At 39.5% G+C, this 13,430-nt stretch overlaps 1 protein-coding gene across 2 annotated transcripts in view; it reads right to left on the reverse strand.

The window, feature by feature from the left end:
- The window catches only part of CLYBL (citramalyl-CoA lyase), a 511,709-nt gene that overhangs the window by 158,071 nt on the left and 340,208 nt on the right, over nucleotides 1-13,430 (reverse strand). For both annotated transcript variants that reach the window (XR_011026162.1, XM_068267998.1), the window contains exon 4: nucleotides 2,611-2,712. Coding sequence is in view for 1 of the 2 variants with exons in the window: in XM_068267998.1 (XP_068124099.1) it covers nucleotides 2,611-2,712 (102 nt within the window). In the remaining variant the exon portion in view is untranslated. The remainder of the gene's footprint in view (nucleotides 1-2,610; nucleotides 2,713-13,430) is intronic.

Consider the following 13,430-nt stretch of genomic DNA (forward strand, 5'->3'; position numbering starts at 1 on the left):
TGAACTGGGAGACATCTCAGAGCTCACTCCAACCTGAATTATTGCAAATTCTTTCTGTTTTAAAGGAATACTATCGATTCACATATTTTTTTTAATTGACACAGGAATTGTTTGGGAAGTGCTGCTAAGTACTGGTGTATACATTTTAGTAGCAACTTCTTTGTTTACTGTTCTCAAAATACATTCAAACTTTACTGACGCCAAAACTGACGGTTGACTGAGCCATGAGGAGAGGGGAAATTCCCCTCACACTTGATCAGTTAACGCTATGTGTAGCTCTGTGTGTGACAGAAAAGAGAGCTCTGAACAGCTGCAGCTCCTGTGTCCTGTGTTTCTGACTGAGGTGTCTGAAGAGAGCAGAGGAAATGTAACTAATTGTCACAGCTTTTTCATACTGTTTTTGCTTTCAGAGTTTCATATGTTTGATATTTCCTTTCTGTAGTCTGATATGCAACTCTGGCTGTGCATTGAAGAAGACACCCCTTCTGCAATTGATTTGTCCCAATATAGCTAAATCCTACCCTCAATAAATTACAGCTTTTGCCTCTGATATTTAACATTGAGGGCCCGTTTCCACTTGTGCGGTGCGAATCGCCGTGGTAAAAATTCGCATGCGGATGCAAGTTTTGCATGCGGGTGTATGCGAATTTTCGTGCGAATTCGCATGAAAATTTGCATGAATGACGCTGTATGCGAATTTAACCATGGCAGTGCCGGTGTGCATTTCCATTGATTTCTATGCAAATTCGCATGAAAATTCGCATACCAAAGCCGCAGGCGATTTCCCTATTAAATACATTAGCAGCGATTCGCATGCATTCCACACGCAGGCGAATTCTGAGGGCTCTGCCGTGCAGAAAAATATTGCACAGAAAAATGCTCAGGAAAACTGACAAGTGGAAACAGGCCCATCCACTTGTATTGGCTGTGCGAATCTGCATGCAGGAAACGCATGCAGATTCGCGATAGTGGAAACGGGCCCGAAAACTAGGAAAAGGTTTACAGCTACTTAGACATTATTTGCACACTGTCATTTTAGAACACTTGGGTGTTGATAGTATTCCTTTAAGAAAGCAAACTTTTGTTTTCCATAGCATTTTAGTAAGGGGGCTTTTAGGACCATTGTAGCCCCTTACACACTCCATTGAGTTTTGGGTCACCATGAGCTAGCCGGTTAGTCTGTACCTAAAGCGGGATTGTCACCATAAAAATCAAATTTCAACAGAAATTGGTCTGAGTGTATTACGTGATAAAGATGCTAATACTGCATTCAAAACTTTTTCTGCTGTTATGATTTAGAGTTATCACATACTTAAGGAGCACTAGCCCTTTAGAAGTCAGTGCCAAACAGTTGCATGCTGGGGGTTCTTTTTATCTATAATATATTCCTCCTCTTCCATGTATTTCACTGCCTGTCTGATTATCTGAAACCTTATCCCCTGCTCACTTGTGTTTACAAGCAAGGCTGAGGTGACTCAGCGATTTGAGGAGAAAAGAAAAAAAGTAAAGGGCAGAAATGACATCAGGATTTAGCCTAAACTGTGGGCAAAATACATGGCTCCCACCAGGAACAGAATTCTCTTCATTTACTATATAAAATTCACTGAAATCAAAACGTGGATAGTACAATACATGTGGTATGTAAGTAGATCAAGTATTTATCTACTTATATATGTGTTTTCTTCCCTGGCATAGTATGGCTAATCCTACTCCTTTAACTAGTTAATTCCCAAGGATTTTCCCCAAGGATTTTTACCCTAAAGGACCAGAACAATTTTCCCCTGTCAGTGCTCTTCCCTTTGATTCGCCAATAACTTTATTACTACTTATCACAACAAAATAATCTATACCTTTTTTTTTTCACACACACATTAGGCTTTTTGTGGGCGACACTTGTTTTTAGTAATTACTTTACTTCCCATGTATTTTATAGGGAAAAACAATACAAAAAAAAGGAAAAATACACAATTTCTCCAACTCAATCCCCTATAGTTTTAAATTAAGTAATGCTACTACAAATAAAACTCACACATTTTATTTGCGCATTAGTCCCAGCTAGCAAAACATTTAAATGATGTTCCTAGTAAAATTTATGGCGACAATATATTATTTGGAAATAAAGGTATTTTTTTGTGTTTGGGGTTTTTTTGTCCGGTTTTCATGCTATCCCTTTTTTTTCTTAAACGAATGTTTTATTTTGGCAACTATAGAGGAGGGGGAAGTAAAGGGTTAAAATTAATGGCGGATTTATTTTAACATGCATGTGTGTGTAACTTTATTTTTTTGGCCATAAATCCCCACACTATACTGTGTACTGTACTGTGTACTTGTGGTTGTGGAAACATATGTAATACACTTGAAGTAAAGGCACAAGTCTACGTTTTAATATATATATATATATATATATATATATATATATATATATATATATATATATATATATATATATATATATATATATTTCCTGAACCTCCATAATTGTACACTAACCTATCATAATAATAAAAATTGAAAAGCAAAAACAGATTCACAACCTGATAACTGTATGAAAAAGTACATTTTGTGATTAGGAGCAAGAATTTATCTGTATAGTGGCCATTATACACATACCTTAAAGTTAATTAGTCCTACAGCAGTCTCCACAAATGTTATCAAGTAAATTGGTTGTGTTAGTTTTCGGTCTTTCGAGTGGTGTTGAAACTTCTCTGTGAACTAAAATAAAAAATGAATCATTAATCTTTAGTAATTTAATAAAGAATGAATTCCAAATTATCTGATTTAAAACAGTTTATACTGTGGTGCCTTAACATTTGTGAATCATTTTAAATTATTAGCATGTCTGCATAAAAAAAATTACCTAAAATGTGATCAATTGTGACCTAAAATGTGATCTATCTTTCAAACAAGACATAATGGCCTCAATTCACTAAGCTTATCTCCTGTCTTTAATAACTCTTCTAGAGTTATTACCATGGTGATAAGGCATGTAGTATTCAGGAACCATTTTACCTCAGGCAAACCTAAAGTTAACTCTTCTGTCTTTAAGTTAACTCTTTAATCCTTAACCATTTACCGGCAACCTAGCGTATTAAAAGGTCATGCTTTTGCCTGTTAATGGCAACATGACGTTTTAATACGTTGCGCGTTCCCGCCGCCGCTCTGCACGTGTGCGCGCCGCTACCGCCGCCGTTTCCGTCGGGTTCTCGTGCTGGGTGATTGGGGAAGAGGACCGAGAGGTCCTCTACCCAATCGCACTGCCTGGAGTGAATGGACGTGACCGCGAACAGCGGTCGCGTCCATTCATAAAACAGGAAACTGTTAAAGTTTAATAAAGAGTAAAAAAAAAAAAAAAGTGATCACTTCCTATATGGGAGAGTGTTCACTAGCGCCATCTTGTGGCCAAAAAGTATATTACACATACAAAGCACATACATATGCAAGTACATACACACTATTAATAAAATTACACTTACAACCCCCCCCCCCCCCAAAAAAAAACACTTGTAAAAAAAAAATCAGCTTAAAATAAATAAATAAATAGTTGCCTTAGGGACTCAGCTTTTTTAATCTATATTTTACAGGGGGAAATGATTTTAATTTATTATATAGGGGCAAAAAAAAAAAACAACAGAAAAATAACACCTATATTTCAAAATAATATATTATCGCGATACATTGTGATAGGGACATAATTTAAACAGTTTAATAAAGGGGAAAACTGGGCAAATAAAATGTGTTTGTTTAATCCACAGGAGAATGTTTCATTTTAAAACTATAATGGCTGAAAACTGAGAAATAATTATTTTTTTTCATTTTTTTGTTTTTTTTTTCCCATTAAAACGCATTTAGAATAAAATTTTTTTTAGCAAAATGTACTACCCGCAGAAAGCCTAATTGGTGGCGAAAAAAACAAGGTATAGATCATTTTCTTGTGATAAGTAGTAATAAAGTTATTAGGGAATAAAAGGGAGGAGCACTGACAAGTGAAAATTGCTCTGGTCCGTTAGAGTAAAAACCCTTGGGGGGTGAACTAGTTAAAATAACTCCAGAGTTAAATACAGGCTGTTCATTAAGGGCCGGTTCACACGGACGGCAGGCGGCGTTGGGGTGGCCAGGAAGTCGCGTCGTCCTGCGACGTCCCGTTCGGTGGCGGCGGTACAGAGATCGTCGCGATCGGCGTTTCTCGTCCCCGCAGGGGGACATATAGCCGCGCCGGCTAGCCGTCCCTGGACGTTGCATGCGGCTTCTAGGGACGGCCGAAACGATGCGTTAAATCGGGATCATAACGCCGCGTTTATGCAATCGACGGTAATCGACGGTAACCGCGCAATGCTAAACGCTCCTATTCACTTGAATGGGAGAGTTTAGCCGATGGGTCCCGAACGCTTGACGGTAGACGCCGCCAAGCGTCCGTGTGAACCGGCCCTAACTGCGTGTGAAAATAACTACAGAGGAGGTAAATTAACCCCAGAGGAGGTGAATGAACTACAGAAGAGGTAAATTAACTACAGAAGAGGTAACGTAAGGAATGAAGAGATACGATAACTCTCTTGCTGTGTGGAGGTAAGTTTTCTCTTGCCTTATTATCTCCAGCATGATCTTAGTGAATTAAGGCCTAAATGTGATCCTGATTCAACAAAAGATTCAGAAACTTTATAGGTATAGTTTTATCAGTTCATGTGAAGGAAAAATTACAGGCTTGAATTTTAATTAAGGGTGGGTGATAATCAGGTGTGAACAGGGGAGGACCAATCTTATTTGACTGTGCGTTCATTATCAAAGCCTAATTTGCTCAACACAGGTTTGTGGAAACGTCATGGTTTGAGCAAAGGCAATTTCTGTGGTCCTCCCCAAAACAGGGATACTCAACATAGTGGAAAAGGTTCCAAAACTATCTTCCACCAGCCCACTGTCAGACTGTATACAAATTAAAGCAATTAAATACCATTGTTATCCTTGGTTGGTTGATCAGGTGTGTTCAACCAACAAATGTCACTTTAAAGCCCCATATAAATGCTAGACCAGCATTGTCTGAGGCTGGGTGCACACATAACATAATATGAAAGGCTGTGTTTTGTGTCATGTTTTCATTTTATGTTATGTGCATTTTTGCTGCGTTTTTGGTGCTTTTTCGTTTTTCAAGCGTTTTGCGTGCGGTTTAATGCTTTTGCGGTTCGCATATACATTACGCATATGCATATTTTGTATGCGTTTTTCATGCATTTTTATATTTTCATTTATGTAAATCACTAGGAAGACAACAGGAAGCGGAAATAAATCACAACAATTTTTTTTGTAAAAACGCATATAAAAATGTATGGAAAACACATGAAAAACGCATACCATTGCGTTCCCATTGACGTTCATTATGTGCGCTTTTGAATATTATTAAAAAGTCTGCGTTTTCAAAAACGTGTGCATACAAAACGCATATGTGTTTTTTATATACGTTTTTTCCCTGCGGCCCATAGACTTCCATTAGCGGCAAAAATGCAGCGTTTTCCACAATGCTAGCGTTTCTGCTATGTGTGCACCTAGCCTGAAACTAACAAAGAATGATTCGAAGTCCAAGTATCGCATTAAAAAAAGAGGCAAATAAACATGAAAAGACACTGACAAACCATGATTATTTTCCTTATAGATCAATCCAACCCGGCAGATTCTTTCTGATGATAATCAGTGTTTGTTAGTAGAAAACACAGATATCGGAAGATGATAAATGAATGTGTTCATGCAGTGGTGGGTGGCTACCTATGTAGTTCCGGCTGCTCCATTTTTGAGCTCCTGCTGCTAAAGATCCCATCGGTATGCTGTTGTTGCACTGTCATTAGCTTTAAACTTTTTGGGGCTTAAATGGAATGTTATGTGAACGGCATACACCGAATCCCAGCATAGGAGCCTAATCTTATCTATGAAACTTGGTAATGGCAGTATCACAGCAGTTTGAGCCTGCTTTGTGCCCCTAGAGCAGGATGTCTTGCCACCAACTAGGGAAGTTTAAATTTTGAATTCTATGTGTAAATTCTGCAGGGTATCTGGGAGTAGAAACTAGGTCATGCTCATTTGAATTGTTACAAACTCCCCAAAACAAACAGGGTCATTAAGCAAGATAACTTTGAACATACAGTACAGGTCCATTTACCAAAAGTACGGTTGAACCAGAAGAAAGTTAATTGTAGAATTTAAGTGCTGATCTTAAAGTGAACCGGAAGTGAAAATAAACGTATGCGATAATTAATTGTATGTGTAGTACAGATGATAAATAGAACATTAACAGTATAGAAAATAATCTCATATTTTCAGTTTTATAGCTTTTTTTTTTAAAGATTGCATCAGACTGTCACAGCTACTGTTTAGAATCCACAATATACCTTTTAAGCTGGAAAATAAGCAGTAATGACCCATTGAATGTTCCTGCACTAAAACCTTATTATTTGTCTTCTCCCTGACAGATAACAGATTTTCATCTTCTATTTACTTTTGAGGAAACCAGACTGATTTGGACCAGCTGTTCAACCAGCTCTTTACATAGATAACAACTCAAGTTTTTTAAAGGGAACCCGAGGTGAGAGGGATATGGAGACTACAATATTTATTGATATTCTGGCATAAGTAGTATCTGGGTCAAAACCCTGGAACAAGCATTTGGTTAATCCAATAAAACTTGAGTCAGAGTACCTGATCTGCTGCATGTTTGTTTAGGGTCTATGGCTAAAAGTAATCGAGGCAGCAGATCAGGAGCACTGCCAGGCAACTGGTATAGTTTAAAGGGAAATAAATAAGGCAGGCTCCATATCCCTCTCACCTCGGGTTCCCTTTACAGCAGAATGAAACCCAGCATTTCTTCTTTGCTCTAATAGATGATTTACAGCATATTATATACAACCAGTATTTTTTTTACTAGAACGGTAGTCAAAGGGTTAAACAAAAGCCTTAGAAGCTCCCCTGCAGGGAAAGCTGGACGAATCCAAACTAGAGATAATGTTATCTTGTGTTTAATTGTATCACGTGAGAAATGTAAACAAACCCTTCTCTAACAAGGCAAACTCTCCTGAAGACAATCAGAAAGCATCAGAAAGCATTTCTGCTTACGTTAGAAGATGAATAAAGCAGTTATGAATAAAATGCAAAGTCAGCTTTCAGAGCAAAAAAAAGTGTACTTTGGGAACGTATAATTTCTAAACGAATAGTAATACTTATGCAAAAAAGCAAATATGATAACCGTATGGCATATAAAAAGTAGGAAAACATGTTTTTATTGAATATTATGTCAGGGTTTTATACCGCTTTAACTCTTGCTGTACTGTACTCTTGCTGTACTGGAAATCAGAAAGGGACTTAAGATAATTGGTGTTAGTACTATATTTTTTAACATTAACATTTTGTGTAGAGAAATCAAGTAGGCAGTTCATGCATAGAAGTATACTGTCATCCTAGAGCTAAATCAGTTCTGTAAGGAAGAATGGGCTAAAATTCCTTATAGCTGGATGTGCATGAGTGATTAACGTTTATCAAAAACAATTAGCTGCAGTTACTGCTGCTTGTGTTGGGCATCACAGTTAGAAAAAGCAAGAATACATACTTGTAAAACACAAATATGTAGTTTGGATTAAATAAATGAACATTCGTGAGGCTCTGTTTCTACTAGGGGCGATTCTGGGCAATTTACCAACACAAATCCGGAATTGCAGCCTATTGAAATCAATAGGTTGCTTCTGAGTTCACGTGCAGGGAAAAAAAAAAAGAATGAAGCACTGCTTCAGAATTTTAGGCAATGCATCCAAATCCCCTGTGTCATGCATGACACAGCTACAGTGATTCATATGCATAATCACACTGCACATGTGCCAATGTCCATCTTGGAGAGGGAAATAGGGCCTTAAGGTTTTTTAAAAACATGTTTATTGGGTTCTCATTATTCAGGACTTGTGTTTGTGAATGGACGATAATGTTTTAGGGCTTATTTATGGAGGAATGTTGAACATTTAACACCACTGTATCTAAATATATAGCCTAAAGGTTTCTGTTATATATATTATGTACCCAGTTCCGCAGTGATTTACTACAGTTTTACACCACATTGGCCTCATTTCACTAAGATCATGCTGGGGATAATAAGGCAAGAGAAAACTTACCACTACACATCGATCTTGCCTTATTAAGGTGTAGAGATAAGTTTTCACAGTACGAGAGTTATCTTATCACTTCAGTCCTTAAGTTACCTCCTCTGTAGTTATTTCCACATGCAGTTAATTAACCACTTCAGGACTCAGTCTTTACCCCCCCTTAAGGACCAGCGCTGATTTCTAAGATCTGTGCTGGGTGTGCTCTACAGCCTCCAGCACAGATCAAATAACAGGCAGAGCGACCAGATCGCCCCCCTTTTTTCCCCACTAGGGGGATGATGTGCTGGGGGGGGGTCTGATCGCTCCTGCATGCGTGTGGGTGGCGGGGGGGGCACCTCAAAGCCCCCTCCACGGCAGGATTCTCCCTCTCCCTCTTCTACCTCCCTGCCCTGGAGATCGGAGGCTGCACAGGAACGGATCTGTCCTGTGCAGCCTCTAACAGGCTCCTGCCTGTCATGTGACAGTGATCCCCGGCCGCTGATTGGCTGGGGATTGCTGATCTAGTACAACGCTGCTACTGTTAGCAGCGTTGTAAAAATGTAAACAAAGCGGATTATTTCCGCTTGTGTTTACATTTAGCCTGCGAGCTGCGATCGGCAGCCCGCAGGCTATTCACGGAGCCCCCCACTGTGAATTGACAGGAAGCAGACGCTCGCGCGAGCGGCTGTTTCCTGATTAATTAGCCTGCAGCTGGCGACGCAGATGTGCGTCGCTGGTCCTGCAGCTACCACTTTGCCGACGCGCGTTATGAGTGCGCGGTCGGCAAGTGGTTAACAGCCCGTCTTTAACTTTAGAATTCTGGAGTTATTTTAAGGATTGAGGAGTTAACTTTAGAGATCTCACCTTAACTTAAAGACAGAAGATTTAACTTTAGGTTTGCCTGAGATAAAATGTTTCCTACATGCCTTAACCGGTTCAGCACCGCAGTGTCGAAAACCTCATGCATCCGAGCAACGTTCACCTCCCATTCATTCGCCAATAACTTTATTGCTACTTATCACAATTAATTGATCTATATCTTGTTTTTTCCGCCACTGATTAGGCTTTCTTTGGGTAGTACATTTTGCTAAGAATTATTTTTTTCTAAATCTATTTTAACAGGAAGATTAAAAAAGAAATGAAAAAAATTCATTATTTCTCAGTTTTTGGCCATTATAGTTTGAAATTAATGTACGCTACAGTAATTAAAACTCATGTATTTTATTTGCCAATCTGTCCTGGTTATTACACCATTTAAATGATGTCCCTATCACAATTTATGGCACTGATATTTTATTTAGAAATAAAGGTGCATTTTTTCAATTTGCATCCATCACTACTTATAAGCTTATAATTTAAAATAATATAATAACATACTCTCTTGACATGCATATTTAAAACGTTCAGACCCTTGGGTAACTATTTATGTTGTTTTTGTTTTTTTCATTGTATTTTTTTTTCTTAATAAAAAATGTATGTGGGCAATTTTTGGTGTGGGAGGGAAACAGCTAATTTTAAATGTAAAATAATATAATTGTTTAATGAAAAATGTATGTGGGTGCAGTTTACTATTTGGCCACAAGATGGCCACAGTCAAAAAAGTCCTGGATGCGAACGATCTTGCATCCAGGAACTAAAAGAAGACGGAGAAATCTCCTGTGGGCAGAAATACCGCGCTCTCTCAATAGAAAGCGGGGAAGTTAGATTGGTGAATGGGAATTATATTCCCATTCACTCATCGGGGGGCTAGAGGCAGACAGCAGGAGCGCGCCCGATCACGCGCACCATGCGGCGGCAGCAGCAGAGCCTATCTGGACGAGTAAGTTCATCCAGATAGGCCGAACTGGTTAACATGGTGATAAAAGGAGACAGGAGTTAAACTTAGTGAATTGAGGCCTTTGAGTATATTCAATGATCCCTCAGAATTGTGTTGAGGCTGTGTGGGTAATTGTATATAACACATTTTTTTTGATTGCGTATTTACAGTTTCAGTTCCTCACAAATTAACCTTGTGTGCAGACCCTGGTAATGAAATGTTCATTAAGGCTTATACAGATGGTCAATCAGTGTTTTCTCTAAACTGCTATCAAGTAAAATGTGCTTCCCTTAACATGGTTTCCAATCCGCGCTCTACAACATAAGCCTTTTTGGGCCCCTCTCCGTCAGAACGTTCTAAGATCTGTTCAAGAAGGTTTTATCCTGAAAATAAACAGACAATAACTACCATAGTGGAACTCTATTACATAATAATTATGGAGCTACCACAAGGGTACGAATCTCATGCATACATTAAGTGTTTTAGTGGACCACCCACTACCACTGTGTCTTCCTGGCAAACTGCTCACTCATTCAACCAACTGCCTCAATTCGTAAGACAGCAAATATAGCTTTGTGTCACTGCCGTCACCGCCAAATTATTTGCTCCATGCACTCTCTGTGAGTACAAGCTGCTAACCCTCTCTCAAGGCTGTCTTATTCATAGGACAGCTCAGTATGCACAAATCAAAACACCAAAAGCCGGCCAGTTGCCACTCCCCATCTCATGTGGGCCCAGAATCTTCTCTTGCATACAACAGCAAATTTTACTAATTCCTACTGTTGAACAAACACAACCTCTATAGCGTAAAACAAGATATAAAATTAAAGTTGCACTCAAAACTTCCAAAGAAAACAGTGCGCTTCAAAGAGAAACTGTAATACCACCCGTGGGGAATACTTACCTCAGGAGGGAGAAGCCTCTGGATCATTTTGAGGCTTCCCCCATCCTCCTAAGTCTAGGGGATCAATCGTTGGCAGTCTCTGAAATACAGCCGACAAGTATGTTGTTGCATTATTTACCTTCCCCGGTCCAGCGCAGGCGCAGTATCGGCTTTTCAATCGGGCTTGGGTGGACATAGCCGAGGCAGGCTCGAGTCGCCTGTGCAACAGAACAGGTCCAATTGGGCCTGCCTATTCTTGCCTGGGCCCAATCAGAGAGCCGTTACTGCGCCTGCTCTGAATTGCGGTAGGTAAATATTTACCTCACCGGTGTTATGGGGCTGCCAGCGCTGGTTTCTGGAGGGTGAAGTGGACAGGGAAGCCTTAGGATCCAGATGCTTCCCCCCCCACAAGGTAAGTAAGAGTCCCCCCGGGGGGGGGGGGGGTATTACAGATTTTCATTAAGCATAGACTTCTCCAGGCACACACATTCAGGCTGGTAACCTCCTGATTTCTATCTCTGCCCCATGCATTTCATCCATTGTGATTGGACTCATCAGGATCACACCCAGTGTATTCATGACATCAGTACCCTGGTGGCAGCCTCATAATTATTATAAGATAGAGCTGCACTATGTTTAAGGTTTAAGGCTTATCTCTGTGCTGTTTGGCACATTGTAAGCGGGATACTTTGTGGCATTTGTGTAATAATGGTTTTCTTCTGGCAAACTAACCATGAAGTCCATCTTTCTTCTAGTGCCTCCTTATTGTGCATCTTGAAACTGACACACAACATTTTTTCATAAAGTCCTGTATTACACCTGAAATTATTTGTGGGGTTTTCCTTGCATTCCAAACTATTTTTCTGTCGGTTGTGGCTGAGATTGTAGTTGGTCAACCTGACCGTGGTTTGGTTTCAACAGAACCCATAATTTTCCACTTCTTAATTAGAGTTTGAACACTGCTGATTGGCATTCTCAATTCCTTGGATATTTTTTTATATCCCTTTCCAGTTTCATAGAGTTCAACAACCTTTTCCCACAGATTCTTTGACATTTCCACCAAAGCTTGAAAATTTGTACTTAAATTATTGCAGCCGAATTTCTGGCTTATTTTAAGAAAAGCACAATTGTGTCCACATATGTCTGGTTTTTCAATCTGAATTTTGGATCTTTATTTTTTTTGAACAAAAAGGAATGGTAGAGAGTGCTGGAATTAGTGAAAAACCACTAAGTCACACCCTGCTTTGTCCAACATTAGTACAGTAGCAGCTGTTGAACAAAGCAGAGCAACATGTTCCCATTTGTCAGCACCTTTGCTGCTAATCCCGCTAGGGAATATTCTCCACAAAAAGGAGATGACAGTTGTATGCAGGAGACAAAGATATTGTGTACATGCCATAATCCAGGAGTGACCAACCAAGGGACAATTTGACATTGCTGTACCAGGATCTGAGGAGTCACCCAGAGAAGTTCTATGAGTACACCAGGATGCCTGTGGCATTGTAAGTAAATTGCAAAAACTGTGGATAGCAGCATACAATGTCTGTTCATTCATTACTGGTGGTTTCAAAAACTTCTATTTTTGTTGTAGATTTGATGACCTCATAGACCTGATCCGGGAAGACCCTCTGAGAGAGGACACAGGAATGAGGAAGGTCTGTGTCCTCTCTCAGAGGGTCTTCCCTGATCAGGGAAGACCCTCTGACCCTCCCAACCCCAGAGGAGAAACATCTAGTCATTCTGAGGTAAAGTAATATATACCAAGTTCACATCATGGGAAACAAATATCAAGCAAAAAAAAGTTTTTTTTTATTTTAAAACAATAACATAACAATGGAAATCTGCTTTGAAGAAACTACCAATAGGGATGATCATGCAAAATGCTTGTAAATTCAATCAGATGTAACTGTTCAATTTTTCAACTACACACTAAACTAACTGTTTTTCACACATGAGCAGTTGTAATCATTTTGGTTAGTTTGGCATATAAACAGTTTTTGCTCAATCACTCCAGTGCTTGGCACTCCAAGGTAGCATGTAGATTCAAAACATTTTAAGACAGTAAAGTCTATAATTAAGAAGGGGTAAATGTTTGGTACTAGAAGGACTCTTCCTGAATCAGGTAATCCTTCCAAACTGGGTAGAAGACCAAGGAAGAAAGTGATCATAGAGGCATCCAAGCGTCCTGTGGCAACTCTAAGTGCCCTTTTCCACAAGCAATCACTAGCGTTTGTGCTAAACGCTAGCGATTGCGATTCAGCAAAGTCCTTTTTTCCCCCAATTGCGATTGCGATTTTGCTATGGACTGCATAGCAAAATCGCAGCAATAATTGCTCTGCGGCGCGATCGGGCTTTTGTAAAAATCGAATCGTGGTAGTGGAAATTACCTACCGCGATTCCTATTTTATTTAGCAAGCCCTAGCGATTTTAAAATCGCTAGTGATTTGCGATTTTGCAATTCAGCAATCGCAATCGCTCTAGTGGAAAAGGGCCCTAAAGCAGTTACAGGAACTTACTGCAAATAATGGTCATTGTATACACGTGACAACATTATCACAAGTGTATGGGAGGGTTGCAAGAAAAAAACAACTCCTTTGGAAACTCATTAAGTCTTAACTGAGCTTCG

This window comes from Hyperolius riggenbachi, chromosome 2 (genome assembly GCF_040937935.1).
Source record: "Hyperolius riggenbachi isolate aHypRig1 chromosome 2, aHypRig1.pri, whole genome shotgun sequence".
NCBI lineage: Eukaryota > Metazoa > Chordata > Amphibia > Anura > Hyperoliidae > Hyperolius > Hyperolius riggenbachi.